Source organism: Ostrinia furnacalis, unplaced genomic scaffold, assembly GCF_004193835.3.
Source record: "Ostrinia furnacalis isolate ACB-3 unplaced genomic scaffold, ASM419383v2 OfSCF4327, whole genome shotgun sequence".
Taxonomy (NCBI): Eukaryota; Metazoa; Arthropoda; class Insecta; order Lepidoptera; family Crambidae; genus Ostrinia; species Ostrinia furnacalis.
This window is the reverse complement of record NW_021134566.1, coordinates 140882-167975: the sequence shown is the minus strand read 5'-3', so window position 1 is coordinate 167975 and position 27094 is coordinate 140882. Positions and strand designations below refer to the sequence as shown.

Here is a 27094-nt window from a genome sequence, read left to right as displayed (position 1 = left end):
CGGGGTAATCACGGTTAACGCCTGGACACAACTTCAAATAGTTATTTTACAAAACCTTTTAGTCATATAGTTATATCGTATTTAATTTATCAATGTTTATTTAATCAGTAATCGATTACATAAGCATTGAAACCGGTAATAATAACGGATTAATTTATACGAGCAAATTTGTTCTGAAATCGGGAGCGCGGACACGTCGTGGTAATCAATTTTTGACGACTTACGATTTTTTTTAAATTACTTAATTAACTATTATTAACTATCTCTGTGGTTTAACAACAAGAACCAAAGTTATACTATTAGATAAAAATATTTGTTACTAAAATATTATGATATTCGGGTACTTTTTGGCCCCGGACACGTGATTTTCTTGGCCGGTGGAATGACCCATAAATTTGATTTAAAAATCGGGACGTCCTGCCGAAATCGGGACGTCTGGCAACGCTGGTGGAGGATATTATGAAATAATAAGACTGATTTATTTTTTTAATTTTATTGAACAACATCGAACATTTATCACATTGAATCGTATATCGAACTACTACAATATTAAGAAATAACAACATTAAAGATTAATTATATTATGCAGGTAAAATAAAAAGTCACTATCTTAATATAAAATAATACTGTATAAATAAAAGAGAACCGTGAACTTTTTCAAGTCTAAATTATATGAATGATAATTATTATAACATCATGTCTAGTAGCTACTGCTACTGCTACTGCTACAATTTATTATTTAATGCGCAATGTAATAATTGAAAATAAGTATACAAGAAAGATTGCAAAAACATAGTAAGTTTGTTGCAAAACAGTTAATTTAAATGGGTATTGTGTGGAATAATTTTATTACACATATTGACCGAAATTTCCTTACAGCAAGTATTGTTTACACTATTTTACGAAAGTACCTATACAAGGTATACCTAATAAAATAAGCACTAATAAAATGTGCAGAATTAATATGCAAATAAACAATTTGAATTTGAATATTGTATTTCTTATTTCTATAAAATGTGGATAATATTAATGACTAGAATCTTATTCATGTAAGTAATAAGAATATGTAGGTGGGACAAGAAAATACACACAAATAATAACTAAAATGGAATTAATAAAATACAACCATGTAACCATCAGTCGAATGGCATAATTTTGACATGTGAATACAAGAGATAAATAATGACATTTAGCATATAACTTAAATTCCAGTCGACTTTTAATCAAACTAAATAAGAAAACATGTTAATTTAGATCAGGGTTATCCGTACCTCTAGCATGAACAACTTTCGTCTTCGAATCGTTTGCGTATTCGATAAAATTCGATACTCAATCTTCGAATTAAACGATAACGTGACAATTTTGATTCTCAAAATAAGTTTCGTGCAACCACATCTCATACTAAGTTTACTTTACGACACGATCACAAGGGCGCTTTTGTAGTTTTCTTACTAAATCTTTTGATGGCGATTCGAGTACGCAAACGATTTGAACTCGAAAGTTTTTCGTGCTAGCCGTACAGGATATTAATGGACATAATATCTATCCTATGACCACAGTAATTAATACATAATATACTGTGCTATAGCTATGTAATGTAATCTTTAGACGACACTACGACTACGACCTACATCAAGCATATACATGCTTGCCTTTAACATCAATAAATCGATAAATATGGTTAAACATTACTTAGGCCCAGTTTTTTTGATTCGTAGTTAAAATAACCAATAGTCAAATTTGACAGATGTCAAATGACAAGTTGTTAAATATCAGAAAAAATGTTTTTCGAATAATGGTTAGCTTGACTTTTAGTACATTTTTAACTATTAGTTTTGTTAATATTTAACCATTAGTAGCAAAATTTAACAATTAGTTATTTTAACTATGAATTAAAAAACTGGGCCTTACCTACTTCACTACTTCTTCTACTAATCATATATTTATATAAGTACCATACTTGACTTAATTTTATTAATATGAATTCGCAATTAAAAAAATGTCGCAACGACCACTAATCAATGATACCTATAATAATGAAGTAAGGTGTTTTTATAATCATCTTACCATTTCTATCAAAGCTTCTCGATAGAGGAAAACGCAGCTTTACCGAGAGCTTTAAGTTCAAAGCCTTAAAGGCTAATGAAATGTATTAAAAGCTCGAATTAAAGTAATAAGCTGTATGACAATGATTTATTACTTGTCTAGGGATACGTAAGATTAATATTATATGTACCTATATGATTTTCTACTGTATCTACGAGTACTTACTTCTTTTTTACAGTCCATGGACTAAGTAATTGACTTTGCGCATTATAAGCCATTTTTTTGGAATAATTACATATTAAACTTTTTTTTTTCAGCCTAAATAGTGCATGACTACCTACTTAATACATAATATAAATAAAAACTTAATTGATTTTTTTTAAGCCTAATTTTTTTAAGTTATCGTTTTGTTGGTGTCGTTCGTTACCAATGCAAGATAGGACAATTAATTCATAAAGGACAAAGAAATATGTCTATTTGTGTACTTTATCGCAAGTCAACTAAGTCCATGTTTCGCAAAAAGAGTTCTACTGATTCTGATTTTGCAGAGAAGCGATGAAAGAAAAGTACAGGGCGCACATGTATCGCGACTGCGGCGCCATCAACACGGTAGCGAGGTACCGCTGAGAGTACGGGCTCTGTCTGTAGAGCTTCAATGAATGACCGTAGAAACGGTCGGCTCCGAAAACTCGGAGAGGTAAATACTATACGAGCGGCTCCTCCCTCGAATACATGTCGCCGATGATCCGATGCAAAGCGGTGTCCCTGATGGTGTTCTTAAAAAATATCTCCTCAATCACCCGAGCTGGTATGGCCCTGGTCAGTTCCAGGATCTCGATCAGCTCCTTGGCGCGAGTTATGGCCATGGGGTAGCGCATAGCGATGTACTGCGAACAAGAGGTAGACTATTAATTAGCATGTCAGGGGAAGTCGAACCTTAATTTCGAACTCCTCCTATGTTCTTCTGATTAATTTCGTTGCGGGTCCAATGACAGTTTAACTTTCCCCCGGGACAGACTTGACCTTCATTGGTTGGGTTTTTGTGGCGGTCAAGCTGTAGATCCTGGCTACACAGGAGTTGCAGTGGTGGGAACGAGAGGTGGGAATAGTCCCGTATTAATTAGCATACTCGTAAATATGTAGGGCATATGACTAATGTGTTATGGGTTTCTTAGTTTCACTCAAAGATTTTAAATGTTATGGGTTAGTTTAGTACGAACTTAAGCTTAGTGCTAAGAGTAGAAGTCAAAGTAATAAGTCTCACCTCATAGAGTACGACGCGCGAGCGTTCATGTAGATTGCTCACCGCCAAGAGGTCATCCAGCGGTTTGATTTCCGGCTCATCTCCGGGCAGGTGCATCTGCACCATGTTTGCCTTGAACAAGGCCATGCCGCGGAGGCACGCATACTCGTTGTTGTCAGGCCTCATCCGTGCCAGTTTGTCCAGAATCATTTCGAAGAAGTCCACATCCCTTATGTCACATCGGGAGTGGACGGGATTATAGAGGCACCTAAAGGCCAGCGGGTACAGAAACTGAGCAGTGCCCAGTATAAACAACTCCTTCCAGGAGTGTAGGACCAGCATCAGTTGGTCGCTCGGGGACTTTAAACCCAAAAAAGCTGGAACGCTTTTCACCCATTTGATATTCATAAATATTATACGTGCAGCGGACTCGCAAATAGCATTGGGCTCGGGGCTGCTGAGGTAGGCAGACGTCACCCTGGTGTAGGGCCCCAGCCACGCAGGGAACTCATGTGCTTGACGCGAGTAGTAGTTGTTCACATGGGGTACGGGGAGGTTGGCCAGCACTTGGCGCGTCGGGGTGGTAAGGTCGATGGGGCCCTGCTGGCGCGGCGGGTGATCCTTGAAGACCATCGCCATTTGGCGCTGGATAGTAGAATTGCGTGGACCACGCTCGTGCTGTACCGCTGAAACAAATGAAATAATTTTAATGTCTATTTTTAAACATACAATTATGGGATGTGTGGTTTAGTCGATCTTACTCATAGATTTTACTAGAAGTAATCGCGATAGACAATCGAAACACTTCCTGCTTACCGAAGCTTAATTTTTACCTTCAATCTGTGCTCAAGCAGATAGGAGGAGTGCAGATTATAGAATAATATCAGATGGATAGCAGAAGATAATAGTTATCTTAACTAATATTAGATTCACTTAACATTACCTAATTAAGTTGACGTCAATCACTGCCCAGTCTTCAATGATAACGGCCTGGGCGCCTCGGCCTCTGACGTTAGATTGTATTACTAGATAATTATATAGTAGGGAATTTAGTGCAAGAACCCCTCCACTTTGGTATAGAAGGGTCATTTTTGCACCTGTTGTTCTTTGGGTGCTCCTGAGTAGATTTCCGTCGGTAGACATCGGGAGCCCCCCCTGTGGTAGCAGGGGGAGGGGGGGCAAGTTTCCTTCTGCCGCGCTTCACTTTAAGGCCTATATCTTCAAAACTATGGGTATTAGGGCAAGTGTGGTGTCATTTTCGGATAATTAAAGGATGGCGAATTCATTTCTAGAACAAACTTTTTGCCTTTTCATACAAAAAAATAGAAATATGGAGTAAAATTCACAAAAACCAAAAAGTAATTTTTTAAATAAACGTCGTTTCCTTTTAAACCACTGGAGATAATCTAATAAAAAAAATATGTCCTGAAAGCTACATTTATCAGGATTATAAATATGTACCATTGTATGGTACTTTTTTAGAAAAAAGTAGGTGAAAAAAAATTTTTCTTCAGGACACAGCGGGCGAATTTTAATGCGCGTCGGAAAAAAATATTTATTTTATCCATGAATTCATACTATTTGGTTCATAAGCAAGTGAAGATTATTATTTTAGAATTTATTTAGAGTTNNCAACCCTATCCAGTTGTGCATTAAATCATAGGCCTCTATTTTAAGTATTTGTGACTTAATTAATTTCATGAACCTCTGTTCTCTAATTACCGTTACGCGTCCGCACACCGACTTAATGTTAAAAGTTGGTTGTAATTTTTATGTCGTTTAGATTTGGTTCACTCCATTCAACTTTTTAAAGAGTACAAAAGATTGTCTTATGCATAGCAAAATATCTATTCAATAGAACCATTCTGTAAATAATTAGAATTAAAAAACTGCTTGTCCGAGCGAAAGTCCTAATTCCCGTGACGTTTTCTATTTTTGGGCACACAAGCCTAAATAATAATATTTGACACATCATTGACGCGCGCGGCGCGAGCCCTTAGTTAGTTCTAAGACCTGTTAGCAAGTAGACGTCTATTGCGTTGGCGTACCGTCGATGAATTGCGTAAGAGTATAATTACCATATCTTTGGTTTTCAATTTTTCTATTTACCATGTCCTTATTTTTATACTCGATTTCTGAAGGTAGATCCACGTTGTTAATTTAAATAGAATCAGTACTTTGGCCTTTATACGTTGTAGTAAGACAGTATTTGCATACGCTGCAGATTTTGGAAATTTTGAAGAAAAACTATCATTTTATAATTTCCATGTACTAATTACCATATATTTATAATCACCGTTGTATGAAATTATTACCTACAAATGGCACTCACGATTGAATAAGTATGATGATAAAATATGAAATATACCTAGACATTTTGGCATAACAACTTTACGGACTTTTCTTCCAATCTGACATCAAAATTTTGAAAAGCTTTCGTTAGAGTAACCTCGAAATAGATTCGATTTCATGACGAATGTTCAGCTTCAGTTGCTGCATGGTTGTTGGATTTTAGAGTATATTTTAACCCCTAAGGTAACCCCACAAAAAGAATTTAGCTGAAGTGAAATCGGGGCTTCTTGATGGCCAGGAGATGTTACCCCTGCGTGAAACATATCTCGTACCGGATACTTATATTTACTATTAATATCATTGATAATTATTTACATGTTAAATCATTAATTAATTCTAATATAATACCATTTAAATCTATCCATATTACCTTTGCCCTAAGAAGATGAGATTTTCCAACAGTAACACTTACCTGGCGTAATCACATTAAGAACAAAAGGGAACAAATCAACAGACAATGGGACTTTTCAAAACAAGAGTGTATAGGCACTTTGTACCATCCTAGAATGCATCCTAACTGCTTTGTTATGCATAGAAAAAACTTCGTGATATGCAATGTATACTGGGCAGAAGAAGCTTGGAGAACAAACTATATACAAATGCATCCTAAGACCCATGTAGACATATGGCATCGACTTAGCCTCGCAAATGTAGAAATACTTTAACGTTTTCAAAATAAAGTATGAAAAATCTTGAGCTGTGCACCTTGGTTTACACAGTCCACTGAAGTGATACCAAACGTCAAAGAGGGTGTAGAAAACTCCTGTAAAGCTTACAAACAAAGACTAGACCGTCATGAAATCTATTTGCTGCATCCCTTCTTGCTGAAACAAGTGTTCCATAGCCTCGATTCTTGCAGTATACTGAAAATATCTTGATACAATAAATAACAGAAATTAGTGTTTTTCTTTTTGCAAAGGGTTATTAAGTGTACCTACAGCGTTTTTTTATGACGCTATATATTTGTATACAAATTTATCAATGCAAGATGTTGTTTTTTTGCTATTTTACATATCTTTTCTAATTACCGTTAGATTAAGTATTAGCCTTATCTAATTACCGTGACCATAAAATTTTTGGATCTCATTTACGTGAAAACCGCTTTGAATAATTTGACGCCTTTACGATTGTTAAATTCGTACTTTTCATGTGTTTTATATTTAAATGCATTTAAGTCAATTAAGCCAAATTTCAAAAATGATATGGTAATTAGGCTGAGAACGCCTGATCGTGAGAATGACCGTAATAATAATAATCATTAGACGTTTAGACAAATTCAAGTTCTTTATTTAGTGCTTTCTTCTTATGATATTTTCAATAATAAAATGTATTTAAACTATTTTCAACCTTATGTCTTACACATAGAGTTCAAAATTTATTGAAGAAAAAATACAAATCATGGTAGCATGATGTGCCAGGAACTCTAAATAAATTCTAAAATAATAATCTTCACTTGCTTATGAACCAAATAGTATGAATTCATGGATAAAATAAATATTTTTTTCCGACGCGCATTAAAATTCGCCCGCTGTGTCCTGAAGAAACATTTTTTTTCACCTACTTTTTTCAAAAAAGTACCATACAATGGTACATATTTATAATCCTGATAAATGTAGCTATCACAACATTTTTTTTTATTAGATTATCTCCAGTGGTTTAAAAGTAAACGACGTTTATTTAAAAAAATACTTTTTGGTTTTTGTGAATTTTACTCCATATTTCTATTTTTTTGTATGAAAAGGCAAAAAGTTTGTTCTAGAAATGAATTCGCCATTCTTTAATTATCCGAAAATGACACCACACTTGCCCTAATACCCATAGTTTTGAAGATATGGGCCTTAAAGTGAAGCGCGGCAGAAGGAAACTTGCCCCCCCTCCCCCTCCTACCACAGGGGGGGCTCCCGATGTCTACCGACGGAAATCTACTCAGGAGCACCCAAAGAACAACTGGTGCAAAAATGAGCCTTCTATACCAAAGTGGAGGGGTTTCCATACAAATCATTGCACTAAATTCCCTACTAATATACTGAATTGTTATATTGAGCCACAATAGTAGCGTATATCAGTTCAATTAGCAAAGTGTAGGTACATGATAGCCTAGCTAGAGGCCCTTAAGCTTAAACTATTTCGGTAATAATGTTTTGTACCTACTTTTTAAATTACATAACATTGAAATCCTCGAACCATGTCCATTATATAATAAAAAACAATGTTGACATTTACGAGTATAATAGCTTTGGAAGCTCAGTAGCGAGAAAGGCTTATCACATTTAGGTCACAGTTAGATAAGTATTGTACCTAGAAAAACCGTGACCCGGGTCATCGTGATGAGAGGTAGGTTAATTTAATTCGACACACTCTAATCTTGTAATGAAACTGTTATTGAATTACTACGTAGTATTTTTAAAATTTCTGTTTTTTAATTGATATATATTTTGTTTTGTATTTCTTAATTCAATAAACAATTATAATAGCTATTTCGGTCAGAGAATTAGCCTGGCCATTCAACGTGGCAATGCTGCCAGCCTTTTGGGCACCATTCCTGACTGCGGCGCTGGGGGTGAATTTTTTTTTATTTTGTAAATGTATAGTTTTTATTATTGGTAATTTTTAAAATTTCTGTTATATAATCATTATTTTAGAGACTGAGTAACAGAAGTACGCGCGTTTTTCAGGTTTAATGCAAGTCTCTTCACATGAACATTTTGAAGTAGGTACCTCAATTATGTCACTATGATAGCATAATCATGACGATTATGGTGCTGATGAGCACTTACTCGTACTTACTATCAGCAGCCTAGTAGCAGCTTCAGAACCTAATTTGGAATGAAAATACAAAGCTAAACACCTGTAGTTATTCTGCCAGCAGAATCGTCAGGAGCTTGATTGGGAGTTAAGGGTATTGCTCGCTGGAGAAGAAAGAAGGATAAAGAAAAATAAAGAAGAAAAACGAATAAGAATAAATAATAAAGAAGAATAAGAAAGAAGAAGAAAGGATACTCACCATCACGATTCATCCCGACGCTCAGGCACTTAGCAAGTCGGCACGCCCGGCATTGGTTCCTGTGCGCCTTGTCGACGAGACAGCTGCCGGGAGTACGCGCCTTGCAGGCGTACTGCCGGTCCCTCCTCACAGATCTGTTGAAGAAACCCGCGCAGCCGTCACAGGCGAACACCCCGTAGTGCTTGCCGGAGGAGTGGCCCCGACAGACAGCACACGGCACGTAGAATAATGTCACATGTTACCTTATTTATGAAGACTGGTTGTCGACTTCAAATGTAATGAAGTCTACTGTCAGGAGTCTAGTAGCAGCATCAACCTTGATTCGAAATGGTATCACTTTTTGGAAGAAGAAAACGATACTCACCATCACGATTCATCCCGACGCTCAGGCACTTAGCAAGTCGGCACGCCCGGCATTGGTTCCTGTGTGCCTTGTCGACGAGACAGCTGCCGGGAGTACGCGCCTTGCAGGCGTACTGCCGGTCCCTCCTCACAGATCTCTTGAAGAAGCCCGCGCAGCCGTCGCAGGCGAACACCCCGTAGTGCTTGCCGGAGGAGTGGTCCCGACAGACAGCACACGGCACGTCGTAAAGAATACGATCTGGGGAAGAGAAGTCAAGTAAATAAATAAAATTTTGTTTTGTTTGAAAGGTTTGAGCAAAAACCCGTTTTCAAAGCGATTTGAACACGCCGCGCAATTTATAAACGCAGTAAATAACACGTGAACAGTTTCGAGAAAAACGCGATCAAAGTTGAAATTTTATTTTGAGGTGTCTCCAATTGATTACGCAAATATTTTTGTGTTGTAAATAATAAGTAACTAACAGTGTTTTAAAAGTAACTACAAGGCTTGGCGCAGCTTTATATTGTGTTTGTTCTGTGACTTTCTATTTACACATATGAATGTTACCTTAACATGAATTACTTTTAGAAGTGCATGAGGTAAGTTAGAGAATCTCGTGCAACGACGATAGAGACCAAGAGTTTGTTTGTTTGGTTAAACACGCTAATGTCAATATGTATAAGAAGATAATATAGGCTATTTCACATCGCACTAAAATCAATAGGAGGGGATAACCTTCAATGAAAAATGTTTTGTTACGCTGCACGTACACGAGCACAACTACTTTATACTACTTTTGCTTTTTTTTACCTTTTTAAGTCACATTACTAACACATATTTTTGGATGTATAATTTGTCCGAAATAGATGATTTATTTCTTTATTTATTATTATTATTTACATACCGCAGACTTTTTTTTCGGCCCAATCGGCCCTCAGCTTTAGTCTAGATTCAAAAATTGTGTGTTTAGCCACTTGGTTAATGAGTACTTGCTCTAAAGAAGTGTTACTTCGAAATAAGCAGACAAAACTGCAGTTGTTGACCTTTATTAACAGATTAAGTATATTTTATTACGACTTCCAAATCACAGAAAGATCCTTATACGTCACTAACCGACATCCGCGCAAGGTGTTATATATGGTAGATCAGTGCCCAGAAGATCCCATGAGAACACATCCCTTACCAAAATAAAAGCCACGCTTCCATTGGTCGCTCGCGAGCAAGTGAGCGACCGTCAAAAGTCATAAATTAAACGTCTTGACGTCGCTCGGTATGGGGCCCCGCCCCACTGGGCCCACCCGGCAATTACAGCGGGGTTCCCGAGTGGTGCTTGCTCTTTTGTTTTTCATGTTTTTACATAATATATAATTTGTTCGGTGCACATGTATAGTATCCATGGTGTTACTAGTGATATAGTATTACTTCAAGAAAGTTTAATTTTCAAAATATCTGTGAGTAAACACGAGTAAATACTTAAATGAAAAAATAATTCCTGAGACAAACAAACCTTGGCCTACTTCTAATTCTAAGAAGTCCTGCAAATTGCATCATTTTAAATCACTGAAGCTCTATAAACTTAAAAGTTAAACATTTAAAATGGAAGGAGCTTGCGTAGTTAGTTGGGTGTAAGCAAAGGTGACCTCCGTTACCAATATAGCGCTACATTTATTCAATTTAATATTTTCAAGGTGCAGTTATTTCCATGAATAGTTTAAAAGCTGCTTAGATCTTTTTAGAAGTAAAAATGAAAATATTTCACAAGATGAAATGATATAGGTACATATAAATAATCAGGGATTTTTATAGAATTTTTATTAGACTCATTTGCGGTATGTATTTGTAAGGGTTTGTGTGTACGATTATTATTAGAGCGATTTGAGAAACAGAGGGAAGCTGTACCCCTATTTGAGCAACAATCAACTGCCAAAAGTGCATTCAATTCAATGTTCAAATTAACTGCAGGGGAAAAATAATTGAATGACAATAGTTTTGCTTCAATGGTCTTTTGGGCTGCGGTCTGAACCAAGCTAAGTTCAAACAAATATCCCAGTTTTTCAACGCATCGCATTTTCATTTCAAATTAATTGTAATGAAAACACCTCATTAATCTCTCTTCGGTTCATTAAGCAGTTTAATTTGAGTTGGCAGGCAAACGTAGGTTAATGAATTCTGGTAACTTTTAACTGAAATTCGTGAAAGTTGATGTTAGTTTCATATGGACCTTATTAAAAGGTAGAGTAACGGGGCGAATTGATTTTATGTTTAAAACATGTCATAGAAAACAATCGGTTGATCAACTTTCTTATGCCTTATTATTTGCTGCATAATTGTTGAAAACTGATCTTATTGATATTAATTGTTATCAACAGTCTCTTTAGTCTTTGGTTTTCTAGTTTATAATTGAGATCTTTATCTAAACTACGATTAGGTATTACGAAGAGCTAGACTTTCGACAAAACAAGTGAAAGTCACTTTGACTTTCTCACTCTATGTATATTTTTGTGACTTTTTGTAAGAAATGCATCGAAATAGAACCTTGCATACAAGTAAAGATGCCGCTCTATTGAAAACAAATACCCTCCGGGTCTCCATATTGGTTCCCATTCTTCATACTTCTACATTTTCTACGATTGCAATGAAGCTTGAATAAGATGGAATTTCATTTTCATTGCTATAATTAAATGTGTCATTCCATTTCGATATACTCATAGACATGTTGAAAAATTTCATTGGCACTAAGGAGGTATGTTGTCTATTCAAGGTCTACTTAAATACTTAAATATTCCATTAGCATTTCATATATGGACTATAATAATTACCTACTCTATTTGGACATGTCTTTTTATAAAATATATCCGCCTTTTACCTTCGAATAAAGTATGATGACCACCAAAGTAAAAACCTTACACAAAAAGTTCGTCTCAGTTGAAAACTATTTAATTCTAGGAAAAAATATTTCCCTATTAATTAATAAATCCACGAACAGTTATAATGTATCCATTCGACTAATTAATTTTCGATTCCGTGTAACATGACAGGCATTTGATGTGGTTTAACCAAATAATTTGAATATCCGAATAGCTGGAACTATCATTAATTGACTTATAAAATTTCAACCACTGGAAGCAAACTATTGGGTTTACATGGGAAAATCTAGACTAAGAGGTTTAACTGCTTTATATCATATCATAGCACCTTTGGATGTGTCCACGTAATAGCTACAACTAAATCCGTCAAAGGACGCATCCGCAATGGAAAGTCTATATGCGTATGATTAATAAAATAGTGTAAGTCCTATATGATATTAACTGCGAGTCGTAGAAATCTATCTTTTTCTTAAAATAAAAGGTTTTTAGATGATGTAAGGAGAAAAATTCATAATTAATAATTCCCAAAATAATCTTTTTTTTATCTCTTTTCTAAAACGTTATCTTCAATAAAACATTAGTAATTATGAGTAACTTCGGTATATTATTATCCCATCAAAAACAATACTTGTCAAAAAAACCAAGTCTCGCAACTCAGTTGTTCTACGGTAAAAAGTTGTGAGATCCATGTAATACCAAGTCCAGGCCAGGAAATCTTTAACGTTTTACATAAATATATTGACTTGCTATCGCATGAAAACACGTGTAAATTAAATTGTGTAGTGCGATGGCAAGATTTTGATGATCGGTGAGTCAGTCAGTCAGTCAGTCAGTCAGTGAGTGACAAAATTAAGAAACTTTGACCCGTTATAATTCTTAAACTACTGGTTCAAATTGAATGAAATTTGAAATATACCGTGTCTTTACAATGCCTGCATAGCTAATGAAAATTCAGCCTTCTCATTCAGTTTTATCCACAACGCAGTTACAGGCGATCGAAAATGGCCTGAATTGCTTCGAGAAAAGGATGGTACGGCCGTGCCGCTTTTTTGCTCGACTTGGTGGGGGCACTGCCGTGCCCCCAGATATCATTCAAATTCTTAAAGACTTTTAAAAAAATATAAAGAAATTTAGCTATAAGATAGAGTTGTATTAAAATTAATCATCCAATTTTAATAGGACAATTATTTAAATACTAAAAAAACCTCAACGTTTTATTCCCTTTACGACTGCCTGTTGAATGCAAAAGTACTCGACAAATTAAGAAGCCCAAATCACAATTATGAGGAGCGAACAAAAGCCGAGAAAAAAAGAACACACCATTCCGATCCAATGCGGGTTTTTGCGCCGTATGTATCCCACGGCCCACTGAACATCTCAGAAGATAATACAGCTTTATTAAATACCCGAAAACGTAGTCAATAAGGCACAAAGCTAAAGTTCTATTGAATGCGACTATTCACTTGCAAGCAGGAAGCTCGGTGTCGAATGTAAGATGTAAAAACATACAAAGAAGAGCGAATGAACATAAAAAGAATGGGATGTCTGTGTGGATAATAACAGGTCTACATGCGATCATCCGCTGCTTTGTGCGTGTGAACTGGATTCGTATTTGATGAGATGGCTGATGTCAGTTGTGATGACCGGGTGATTCTTATCGTCGGTAATCCTAAGATAATTTACCGGAATGTATGCACGAATTGGTGTTACTTTGATGGTAACGTTACCATTTGGTGAAATGGACGGGCTGATGTATCAGTTGAACACTAGAATTTTTTTTGTCAGAAATCACCATTTTTAATAAAATATAAAGAAAAATAGTCGGTATTTTTGTAGTTTATGAAAATAGACACACAAGTAGGACACGTGAAAAAAATGTTACAAATAGGGCACTGTGTCATTATCAAGGCCTCGCTTTGAAGGGCTATTATGCCATCAAAGACAAACAGTAGTAATGTCCGTGGTAATATTTCACCACGACCGGCACCTTGATTGTTAGAGCTTATTTTCACCTGTCACCAGTTACGTAGTGTGAATTATGGATTGAAGACAAGGTGACAATATTAGATTGATGTATTGATTTTTTCCAATTCGACCGAAGACAATTGAAAGACATATACGGTTGTGTTGCACTTGCATGAAAGTAACAACAATTATAGAAAGAATTGTCATTACTAGGATTATTTAGGGTTTACATATTAAAGATTTTTTAAAATCTTAAACTCCACTCTTTAGCTGCAAGGAATTTGAATCTACTAAACTTAAAATTAAATATTTGGCTTAGTTCTATCAATCTTAATATCTGTCTACTCGTACTTAAATAATTTTCCCATACATTTTATAAATTAAAATCCATTGCATCGTTTCCGTCGTGCTAATCGTATCTAAGACGCGAGAAAATACTAAAAATACTCAAGTGTTACTTTGAGTGAGAGCTCGTTAAAGCTTGTGGGCGGAGAAGAGTACGCCGGTAGAATCCAGCAAGTTTGCGAAAATTAAAACTCATCAAAACTAACCAAATTGCCTGACTATATAGACGTGAATAAACGTACGTTTGATAGGAATCGATGCAAATATTTGGTTCACAGAGAAAGTTCGATATGTTTGAATTGGCAGATGTTTTCCATCGTTTTACAGGTTTGATTGCATCGGGTAATTCTTCAAATAAGAGTTACGTATCATTTTTTAGTTAGCCAGTGAGACGTTGACATTGAAAACCCAAGGCTGGGTTGCACCATCTTACTTTAACTTTGACAAACGTCCGAAATCTGTCAAATTCCATACAAAAAGCACCGGTTATTGCTTATTGTTACGGGTAAACAAGGTGGTGCAACTCAGCCTAAGTAATTATTTTCTTACTTTGTTTCATTTTAAAATGAACCGAAATAGAGCCGATAGCCCGCAGGGGACGGGTGTTAGTTGATTTAATTAGCTTGTTTCATTGTCTTTGAATAGCCCAGCCGTATGAATGCTGTGGCATGTCTACAATTGTCTATGATTTGGTATTAACAGGGAATATGACAATCGACTGAATTAGATTTTTGTTGCAAAATGGCACTAAGTAGTGAATTTCGATTAAAATGCAACATGATTGGGTTCTTAAAAAATACTATCATTCCCACCACTTTAGTCCTGTTATTTAGATATATTTCTTATGTTCTTTCTTAGTTATTTAATCGAACGTTTATCAGGGTGGAGTTCAAGTGATAAGCTCACAACGAACTTAATCAAGTAGGTAAATGAGAAATCCAAATGACCTATTTAATTGACCATTCAAGGAAGAAAAGGGTAGATTGATGGACACAGTTACAAAGTTTAGAATAGGATTAGTTGTAAACTATCGAAAATGCTATTCATTAAATAACATAAACATAAAAATAGTGAGCACGTAGATAGGTAACTTAGTTGTTTGTAAAATGCGCACCAGTCAAAACCTTAAAAAATAAAATATTTCTATACATTTCTATTTACAAAACAAAGAAATTAAACAAAAGAAAGTGTGCACGATGTCTTTTCAATATGCGTTTTACTCAAACGCGCAGTTAGGTACATGGACTCAAACGCCACGACTGTTTGCCATGATGCGAGCGCAAGTAAATATTAATTACAACTGTCTACAGCATTTTTGCGCACGGGTTATGCATAGCTAATTTTTATTGCTTTAATACCTAGAAATAAGAATAACAACAAAAAAATGTTCTGAATTTGCTTTTATGTGTAAAAAATAGAAAAAATCATATCAATGAATGTATGAAACATGAACATAGAGATGATTTCATTTGTTGCCAAATATTTTTTTTTCTTTCTTTCTTTCATTCTTTCTAATTTATAAAACATACCAAACATCCATTTAAGATTCATTCTCACAAGAGAAAATTTAAAATAGAGTCCAAATATTGATTAAAAATGAAAAGTTCTAATTTGCTGTCATGTTCCACAGAAGATTTTTCTCATAAAAATCTAACCCTATCATGCTTTCAGTTTACTGGCCTTAGTAACGTCGTCTCTCAAATTCCACTATATTTTGATGAAAGCATGCCCCTTGTTCTTGCGAATAAGCCCCCATAATCTATATATATAAAAGAAAGTCGTGTTAGTTACTTCGCTTATAACTCAAGAAGGGCTGAACCGATTTAGCTGAAAATCAGGGAGGTAGTTTAGAGCCAGGAGAAGGACATAGGATACTTTTTATCCCGTTATTTATTGCCATTAAGGCGGAACAAATTTCGCCGGGTCAGCTAGTTATCTATAAATATATTCCAATGAGAATGTGACGTGCATCTTTAGAGACATTCTACTATGAAGATGGAAAATTCTTTAAAAAGCAAATATTTTTTATTTGTAATTGCACTTTTTTATATAAATTTGCTTATATAATTAGAATATAATAAGTAAAATCCATGCGCAAAAAAAAATTTTTTTTTGTTGACCGGTGTTATAAAAAAACACGAACTAACGGCAGCGGGAGGGAGGAAAATTAAACCTTCAAACTTTTTTCAAATAAAACAAGAAATAGATTTTTGTTAACAAAAAAAAAAGAAATAAAGAAAAAAACACAAAAGAAAGTGCGCAAGATGTCTTTTCAATATGCAGTTACATGGACTCAAACGCCACGAGTGTGTTTGCCAGGATGCGAGCGCCTGACCCCGTCGTGTTAAGCGGATCTAACCACCCTCTTAATTGATCAGCGGTTAGCACATAATAATGGCTAAGTAAATAATAAATTAATTAAAAAAACACGCGTTAACTCGTGTTTTTTCAGAGGTTCAAGAAATTCAAACTTCAAAACATTTTTGAAATAATAAAAGAAATAGATTTTTGTTTAGTTATCAAGAAAATAATAAAATAATAATAATAATCAGCCTGTGACCCTGACCACCGGTAGCTTGGGCCCTGCTCCGCTACCAGCGGATTAACTATTTTTAAGAATTTTTTTATAATGTATTTTTAGTTTTTTTATAATTTACATTGTAAAAAAAATATTAAAAATAAGAAGGAAATTGAATAAAGAGATAATAATAATAAATACTTTATTTAATAACCAAGAAGATGACGATTTACAATATTGTACAATGTATTAATTACTTAAACTACGATTGACAATCGTGTTAATCTTAAGTATGTCCCTGCCAACTAAACTAGGATTAAACCTGTATCTTAGATGACAGTGATTCCTCCAGGGTGAAGAAAGTAATGTAAGTTAAGTGAATCAAAGGCAGTTTAAATAAGTTTACAATTATTAAGGTTAACGGACAATAAGTACTTAATAAGCTAAAATAATAAAAGACAATGCCGGAAATTGGCGTCTTTTTTTTTCGCGCGGCCATCGACCAAACTTTGTTTTCAAAATAGTGTAACAAACCAAACTTACTATGACATGTATACCTCTAAACTCAGTCTGAACTGAGTTACGAGCATTACAAGTTTGATGATTTTCATACTAGATTTGCTTTTTGCGCGCAAAGTTTTGTAAGAAATTGCAACAAAATAGTGAGATTGTATGTGTAAACAAACAATACCATCCATTAAAGGCTCCAGACATCAGTATGGAGCAGAATCAGCGCAATAAAAAAATAGCGCAATATTTTGTTGCAATTTCTTACAAAACTTGCGCACAAAAAGCAAATCTAGTATGAAAATCATCAAACTTCTAATGCTCGTAACTCAGTTCAGACTGAGTTTAGAGGTATACATGTAATAGTAAGTTTGGTTTATTACACTATTTTGTAATCAAAAAACAAAGTTTGGTCGATGGCCGCGCGAAAAAAAAACGACGCCACTTTCCATACAAAATCTGGCATTGCCATTTATGTTTGTGGTGCAAACGAGCACAGGAGCTGTGGGTGTGTAATATGGAGTGTAAGTGTTGAGTGTAGTGAATGTGTATGGTGGGATGTGAGTGTGTTAGATGTGATTTCGCCTATGTTGAGAAAAAAAAAAACAATAGAAAGTGTTATTAAATATGCGTTTTACTCAAACGCGTAATTACATGGACTCAAATGCCACGAGTGAGTTTACCAGGATGCAAGCGACTCCGTCTTGTTAAGTGGAACTTTGACCCTAACTCTAACGATAACCGGTGTTTTTTGTATGGAGTTTGACAGATTTTTGACGTTTGTCAAAGGTAAAGCAAGATGGTGCAATCCAGCCTAAGTAAATAATAAAGAAACGTTTTACAAAAAATCCAAAAGTTAACAGAGTCATTCAAGAAAACATGACGAAAATTTTTTTTTAAAGAAAATGTGAACCTAGTATGATTCAGCCAAGATGAGATGACGATATATATTCACGAATTAAAATTTACCGAATTAGTACCTGCAAAATGTTATTTTATTAAAACATCTGCATTAAATTTTACGACCGTTGGTTTAACCGCACCACTGCACTGTCAAGTTCGGATGAAAATTCACGTATCAATATTGTGATTCATAAATTGAGATTTGAAGTGGTTTGCACGAAATGAAGTGTAATAAAGCACATTATTATTTGATTTATTTATAAAATATTTATTATGAAAATTACTTATCTTTGTTTTGCAATCTATCTATACTTATAATAAATCTGTAGAGAGGTCAATTCTGTACATTAAATATATTTTCAAAATAACTATCAGGGGGTGATTAGTGATTGATACTGATGCCAAAAATGCAATCAGTAAAATTTTTGTCTGTCTGTCTGTATGTTCCTTATAGAAACAAAAACTACTCGACGGATTTTAACGAAACTTGGCACAATTATTCTTCATACTCCTGGGCAGGTTATAGGATACTTAGGAATTCCCACGGGAACGGGAGTTAGCGGAAAAAAACATTTGTATGAAAAAATCTAAACCGCGTAAGATAGATGAAGGGGGTAAAACGGGATCCACGCGTACGAAGTCGCGGGCGGCCGCTAGTTGTTGAATAAAAATATATTTAAAGTCTATTTTTTCCAAAAGATATTCACGTAAATATAACGTTGATTTGAATAAAAGTGTTTATTAACAACTCTATGAACTTAGAAATTACCGTTTTATCAATTTAATGGAGTCTTTATAACACTTTCCAACTACATTTAAAATGGCGAAAAGAAGCTCTTGAATTTCTTATTAATATTATTCTCGATCATATGTATTTTTCTTTTGTGTAACTAAGGAAGAAAATGGAAGGAAGGAAGAGACTTATGTTGATCGAGAAACTTCTCATAAGTGTTACCTATAATAATAATAATAGTTAATGATCACGTTATTAGGTACGTAGCGCAAGAGCGATAGGCATGCCTACGCATGAAGCGCTCCTCTTGCAGCTTATTCGCTATAAATAAATGAAACCCACTTAAAGCAGATCAACCATTTTTAAGTAATATTTCATTCTAGTTATTTCATATTATTTACTTATGTGACATTAATTTCACATTTATCAAGTAAAATTCGAAAATTACTAATGATATATGAATTTACTAAGGTCCAGTTTTTTATTCTTACTTAAAATAACTATTTGTTAAATTTTGCTACTAATGGTTAAATAATAATTTTTTCTGATATTTAACCACTTGTCATTTGATATCTGTCGATCATCGACCATTGGTTATTAAAAAACCAGGCCTAAATCAGTTATCTTAAAAGGAATAGGAGCTGTTCCATTTACTTTTGTAGGTTGTTGTTCATGAAACTTTTTAAGCTACAATTTATTTTAAAGTACCTAAGTTAAATTAACACATAAACACTATTTTTATTTATTTCACTTTGTAACAACAGCATTTATTCATGTGTGTTATCACTAACACCACATGAACACGAAAAAACGAAATAAAAAGAGCCAATAAAAGGCAAATTTGTAGGTACGGGGGTAATTGTCCAGCTATTGAAATCAAAACCATCGCTAAAATTATAGTTTTCATTTGTTTTACAAGTGTATTAGATTCAAAACGGTCCACAAAAAAGTAGTTTAAAAGACTGATAGGACTTTTAGTCCGATTCGCGAGAGCGCGTTTCTTTTCTGAACTCGACCGGAAGTCGAACTCCTCACCCTTTGAGCTTAATATAATTCAGCACAATATCGCGTAATTTGATAATTGAATTTATAAAACTGCTGTCTAAAAACAAGTATTTGTAAGAACTAATTCATTTTTTGATTTTGATTTCATTCTGAAGATTTTTTCATTACCTTACCTCAAGTTCTGGTGCGCGCACGGTCAAAAACTTTTAAGAGTTTACCTGAACCGCGAAGTCGGGTCTATTTTTGTCCTGGGTTAATCAAAATGTGAACTTAACTGTCTAGATTAATTAGTAAATGTTAACGTACTTATGCGTGAACTAATAAAATAGAACGGGACCCATTTCTCGGCGGACGCCATGGAGGTATCGCGACCGAACTGCGACTGACCGTTGCGGCGTGCACCGCTACAGGGCATTTACGCCCGCTTACAGCACCGGGATGATAGGATATTTTCAGTTCAATCACACACAGTAACATCAAATTTTCCAAACTAAGCTGATTACACTGAAACTAATTAAGTGGTACTGATTGTTAATATCAATTCATCCTATCGGTTTAACTAAGAGCTTGTAAGGAAAGGTACTCGTATAAAAGCTTTTTAAAGCTTTTTTTCTAACACACAAAAAACGCGAGTTTAGCGAGAGATTCTAAAACATGTCAATTAACAATCAGTCAATTAGTGACTGATGGAATACATTTTTGGAATGCTAGCCTTCTCCCAATTAATGTATTTAATGATGGGCCTATTTAATGAGATGATGTTTGAGTAAAGTGATTCAGTTAACTACGTAACACCATTAACCATTTTTTGTCTTTTAACGATCGTATGTTCAGATAAATGTTTATAAGGGCTCTTTCTTACAGAGACGTCCTGTTTTTTGCAGGAACTGTTTTTTACAGGATCTTGTTTAGTAGTAGGTAGGTATATACCTACCCATAAAACGGTATGTAAACACGTTATATTGTTATCTATACAAATAAAATAAAAGTTTTAGATTAAGCATTCACAACTTTAAGAAATGTAGGCATACGTATGTGTTTTAATATTGTAATTGTTGCAATTCACGAAGGCGAGTGAGCTTTACATGTGTGTTGGCACCCTACTGTTCGTTTTTCAAAAGTTTTCATAGACATTACATGACATTACATTATCGTTATGTGCATGTACGTACACGTACACACACAAGCAAAGCTCACTCGCCTTCGTGAGTCGTAAGAACATAACATTCACACGAACTTCCCGCTTGCAGTGTCCTGCAAAAAACCGATCCGTTCGAATTTGGGTTACGAATTTCAAACACATATTTGCGTCATAGCTTACGTGTTCACATGGCAGTCCGATTTTCTGGGAAAGGGCTTTAGTTGTTATCCAATAAACTAAAATATTAAGGTCATGTTTTCCGATGTTGTTTTACACTAAGCTGTATGATTTTTACGGGAGCAATACGACAACATCCTTCAATAACCATGAGTGCTAGAGCTTTTTCTAGTCAATTGATTGATTCATATTTCTATCGGATATAAATGATAGTATAGTACATTATATTATGTACTACATATTATTATATTGATGAAAGAATTTTTCTTAATTAATACTATCTACATAATTAGGTATACTAATATTATAAATCTGAAGAGTTTGTTTATTTGGTTGAATGCACTAATCTCAGGAACACTGGTCAGATTTGAAAATTTATTTTTGTGTTGGATAGCCCATTTATCGAGGAAGGCTGTAGGCTATACAGGATGTTACTTTGTATCCTTGTCATATTCACAGAGATAAAAGTAGCGAACAATATTTATTATTTTAGATAAACTCCCCACAAAGGAAGCACACTAAGATTTAGTAAGTACATTGGAATAAGCCAATTTTGTCTCGCACGTTCAACAGGTGCAATTAGAATAAACTTTGTGGGCGTCAGCTTTTTACAAAAGTGTCAAAAATAATTTTAAAAACAACAAATGACATTAGATATTTAAAAATAGAAAGAGTCGCCATCAAGTGATGTGCATGTTACGATACGAGTTATTAGTAGTGTGTTTAATATATTATCGATAAAATAAAATACTCAAGATTAAATAATAAAATTTTAGAGCATTCTTTTTTACTACTTTGTGTTCAGTATATGTACAGTCACGGAATGAAAAGGTTCGTCAGTTTTCAAATTGATTCCTTCAACGAATCGCGAGCACAGTAAGAGAAAGTAATCTTTAACTGTTCGACAGTAAAGTTCAAAATTATTCAGATCAGAGTTGTTTGACGATTTATCTTGTCAAGAAGATTAGATTTATAAACTAAAACCTTCTTGTTGGTTCAACCTGCCATTATCATTTCTATTAAATAAAAAAAACTATTGTCAATTGGTTGGTCAATGTCATCATTGCATTGCACTGAATGGGATAGAAAAATAAACAAGCAAAACCTTATTCATTAGCAAACGTCATATTTATTTAAATGTTAGCAGCACTGTTTCTTGCACTGTTATGTTGGCAGGTTTGACTCTTACAGTACCTAGTGCAAGCGAAAACCGATACTAAGGTGACGAACCTTTTCATTCCGCGACTGTACCTAATATACTTGTAGTTACCACTGTAAATATTATGACAAGAATTCAAAGTAACACCGTGTATAACATCACCCTACTGCCAAATATAGGGGTGGAGCAGTAGAGAAAAATGTTGCAAAAACGGGAAATATTATTCTATTTATTTTCACGCGAACGAAGTCGTGGGCACAGCTAGTGTAATGGTAGAACTATAAGGAACTTTTACGGTCCGCCGAAAAGCAGGCCAAGATCTTCCTCGTGGTGGATAACATAAAATCCAACTTAGGTATACTTACCTAATTAATCTTATTTTCACACCACCTGTACACAACCTGCACCAGCTCGATAATAAATTCCGTGATGTACTGCAGGTTGACTAATAATATTAAATCTAAACCCAATCAATTTAGTTCTAGGTAGTTTCATTAGGTTCCCCGGAGGAAAATAGATAATGTGATTTGAATTTGGAACCTCACAGTTTGTATGGAAGTATTCGACCTCCTTAAAAATAAATTTGGCAGAATAAAGGATGATGGGCATATTGGGCGTTAATTCAACAGAAACAAAAGTATACTAAATTAAAGCTTAATACTAGTACTTTATTTCATAGTATGACAACAATCCTGAAATACGCGGGGATACGGAGAGATAGAGGTCGTTGAATATGCAAAGTTTCCATAGTATTTCACATCACATTAGGGTAATAAAAATAGTATTAGGTCAATAAGATTGCAATAATCGATTATATTGCGGAAAATAAGGAATTGAATTAACAATCAAATGATAGTAATGATGGTTATCAATAAAGTCGATTAATCGAATTGTTAATCGATAAATCGTTATTTGGCAATATCGATTAATTAATCGATCCGTGATAGATTATGCGACAACACTACAACTTAACTGGTAGAAATCGCATTGAAACATGACTGTGTTCATGTCATTTCTCTAAATGGTACCTAGGTGTGGTCCTACGCTTATAATGTAGAACATGGTTTAAATATACCATTTGTTGGCTCCACTCCTGAACTGTTGGACATAATAATGGATAAATAACTAAATGTATTTAAAATGTAAGTAGATAAGTATATTAATTAATAATATTTTTTGTTTGCGCAATAAAGCACCTATTAATATTTTACACATTATGTCAATTTCCAAGCAAACCCGGGAGTTTTTGGTAGTTATTTATATGAAAATATATTTCTGATATTAAATCCTAACAAATAATAGTAGTTACATTTCTGTTGGTTTTACGCCCAGATTCCATAGAAAAGTGCCCATCATCCATTAAAAGAAATAAAATAGATTTATAATTTTCATAAATGGAAATAGGTAGGTAATTTTGTGCAAAAATAATGATACGTCATGCAACTTAAAAAAACATAAAGACTGCGGAAGCCAATAAAAGAAAACTTTAATAGTTTACAATACCGAAATCTTTTTTGAACGCCCGGGATCAAGTGTGAGAAGCGCCCGTTAAGACACTCTTTGCTCCTTGTTGCACAAAATGCACCTCCCGCGACAAGCACTTTACTTACCATCACCAATATTGGTACCATTTGAAAGCCTAGTTCTAACTTCATTTCATTAAATTAAAGGTTTTTACTTTTACCCCAAAAATGTGTCTTTAGAAGGATCCATTAATCTATTCTTAAAGCGAATATAAAATCTTTGAAGTTATGCCGAGTGTATAATTAAGTTGAATTACTGTTTATTATTGGGCCCTAATATGGCACTGCAGTTTGATGCGTTTTCTATACTACCCGTTCGCGCTAAGTTTGCCGGTCCGTGGAATGCGCGTCCCCTCCCCCAACCGCGATTAAACGCAATTAATTAGTGAATAAACGCAATTAGTGTCTTATTTTACGCAAATACACAATTTTTATCAATATTAATAAATAATAAATATTTTCAATATAGTTTGCTATAGTTGTAGACGCATTCCTTCGAGTGACGTCATATCGCCAGCGGCAAACTTATCGCGAACGGATAGTACGCACTCAGTCCCCAACGGTGACTTAACCATGCGAACGCTCACCTGCGGCGCGGCGCTCGCTCGCGTGACGTGGGGTCCCAACGACCTGGCTTATTAAACGCATGTGGGATGCTCCAGATGAAATTGGGACGGTTACCCGTGTTCCCACACAACGCATTGTTTATTCGAAATTGATAACGATAATGTATGGTTATGGGAATTGATGAGGTGACGTGTCGACAAAAAGCTATAGGTCATTTTTTTGCCGTTGAAAATTAGGAGCTTTTGGATAGAATTAATGAAAATATTATTCCAATTTGGTTATTGATGTTTTTCCATGATACTTAAATTGACTTTTAAAGTATTACCCAAAGTGTTTGTTTTTTAATTTGGATGTAATAATAAAAAATAATATTTTATTAATGTATTAGTATTAGAGATGAAACGGATAGTTGTTTGGCCGGATACCGGATACCGGATATCCGGCCAGCTGCTAGGCCGGATAGCCGGATATCCGGCGGCCGGATAGTTGGCCCATTGTCTCGTTGCATGTCGTGACGAGTTTAGCGCCGCACGTGTGCTTCTAACGCGATCAGTGGGTCTATTAGTAGACTAGACTAGTCACACTTTTCGAAAATCGAATCAGTCCGAATAGAATGTCAGATTTTGCCACAAGTCTAGGGGGCAGATCAATTCAGGCGATTTCGGTTGCCATCGTGAGTGTGTAATTGAATAGCGAAAATTAAATTAGTTAACTTGCTGCATAATCTGACTGAACTGCATCATGACATCAGACCATCAGTGAAAAAAAGATCGCCTATTTTAATTGGCAATATTTCGACTTAACAGATATTTACTATTCGTCATTAGAGTGAATAGCCCAGAAAAAGAAATTTTTTTTTAAAGGCCTTAATATGGCTTTTTGTAACTTTTTGGACTTTAAATAAAAGCCGTCATTATAAAACTATTGAATGTAACCAAAACTTTAATGATATCTAGCGTTATTCTAGTACTAGTACCTAATACGTACTTGTGAGTTTTTGTGGCTTGTTTAACTTAATTATGTATATTTGTAACTTTATGAAAGAGCGGGGCCTCCAAACACAGGTATTATACTTAAAAGGAGACCCCAGCCACTTGCAACCATATGTTAACTTAAAAGATACTAAATAAATGTTTTTTAATTTTCATATTATAAGCCATTTATTGATGTTTACCTCAAAGATTAATGTATTTAATTTTCTTAATTGGAAATTGTCGTAGTTTTTTAATATCCGGTATCCGGCCGGATAGTGAGTTACTATCCGGTATCCGGCCGAATAGTAAATTCAGGCCGGATATCCGGCCTACCGGATAGTTACCGGATATCCGTTTCATCTCTAATTAGTAGTACTTAATTACTTACCCAAGCGATTTTTTAAAAATTCGTTAAAAGCCCAAATCGCGGGCGACGTAGTTACAGAAAACGCAAAGCATTTTTGTCAGATTCATGCATTTGTGTACTTAGTTATTTTTAATAAGCTAACCTGTCCGATTTTGGTTTGTCACATCGGAGAAAGTACCTTTGTGACAGTCAAAAATAGTGTGGCTTTCAATTGGTGAAAGATTTTTTTATTTATTTAGGGCAACCAACAACTTTCACGGATCACTTTTTAGAATTTAGGAACAAAGCGATAACTCATCCAAACTGACACGCAACACTACACAGGAAATCCGAGCAGTCCATAGAACCACAAAATCAGACAATCATATTGCATCGTAATATTAAAACATCGAAACAAAATAAAGCCCTTTACAAATTCGTCGATGAAATTGGTATGACACGAGGAATTTCTTGGCCTGATTTCATTAGGGAGATTACACACTCGCACGACAAACGTGGCAATGTTTTGACCTGCAACCGATTACATGGTTACAAGGAGGGCATTTTTAATAACTCAAAATTGAAAATATGAGGGATTTTTGCAATTAAAAGGGGTTAAATCGCGAACTGTCCACCCCCACGCGGATGCGCAGGCGCGTGGGAATGTGGGCACTCGCGGACGACACGTCATCTCGCACCGGCAATAATAACTGTATCACCCCAATTTGTTGTGACCTGATCACTATTTACGAGATATGCATGCTGTCATTAATTTACGTGAGAAACAAGGGCAGTTCGGAGCCAGTTAAATTGTCATTATTTATCTAAAATAAATATGCTCGTTTTTTTTGTAAGTGGCTAAGTATTGAGACAACTGATTAAAATTTGAAAATTCTAGTACCAATAGAAAGCTTTGTTTACTATTTTTGTATATCGTAAGTAAATAGATGTCACAAACCAAAAACAACTTAAGCGGAGCCGCAAAAAAAAGGCTTGTTAGTAAAACAATAAATTTTATGGGTTAGGTGATAAAAAATAAAGATGAAAAATTCCAGAAAAAAATTAAAAAGGTTAACAAATGAAAAAAAATCAAACCAAACAAAACTTACTTGAGGACGAGGATGGTAAAATAGACATATCCATGTTCCGGAGCGGTTCATAACCTCATTGTGTCTAAAACAAAGTAACATAAATCAATAAAAAATAAAATGAAATTAGGTGACAAAAAATTTCACACAGTCACCTCGTGTGAAATTCGCGAGCGCGAAATCTTGTGGTAGTTGAAGTGCTCTTGAGGTTAACGTGTAAAAGAAAGGGCATAGAATCGATCAAGAATAATCGCAACAAATGTAAGAAATAATTCGCCATTGTTCAAA

At 34.8% G+C, this 27094-nt stretch overlaps 1 protein-coding gene across 2 annotated transcripts in view; it reads right to left on the bottom strand.

Moving 5' to 3' along the window:
* Positions 1 to 2377: 2377 nt before the first annotated feature.
* The window catches only part of LOC114359373 (nuclear receptor subfamily 2 group E member tailless), a 46342-nt gene continuing 21625 nt past the window's right edge, over positions 2378 to 27094 (bottom strand). The window contains exons 2-6 of one of the 2 annotated variants that reach the window (XM_028313728.1): positions 26828 to 26891; positions 9232 to 9246; positions 8646 to 8867; positions 3311 to 3975; positions 2378 to 2933 (exon numbers count right to left, since the gene is read on the bottom strand). In XM_028313728.1, coding sequence (XP_028169529.1) covers positions 2751 to 2933; positions 3311 to 3975; positions 8646 to 8867; positions 9232 to 9246; positions 26828 to 26861 — 1119 coding nt within the window. In that variant the 5' untranslated portion in view covers positions 26862 to 26891 and the 3' untranslated portion in view covers positions 2378 to 2750. Of the gene's footprint in view, positions 2934 to 3310; positions 3976 to 8645; positions 8868 to 9009; positions 9247 to 26827; positions 26892 to 27094 lie in introns of both variants that reach the window. The other variant, XM_028313730.1, reaches the window with a different exon arrangement.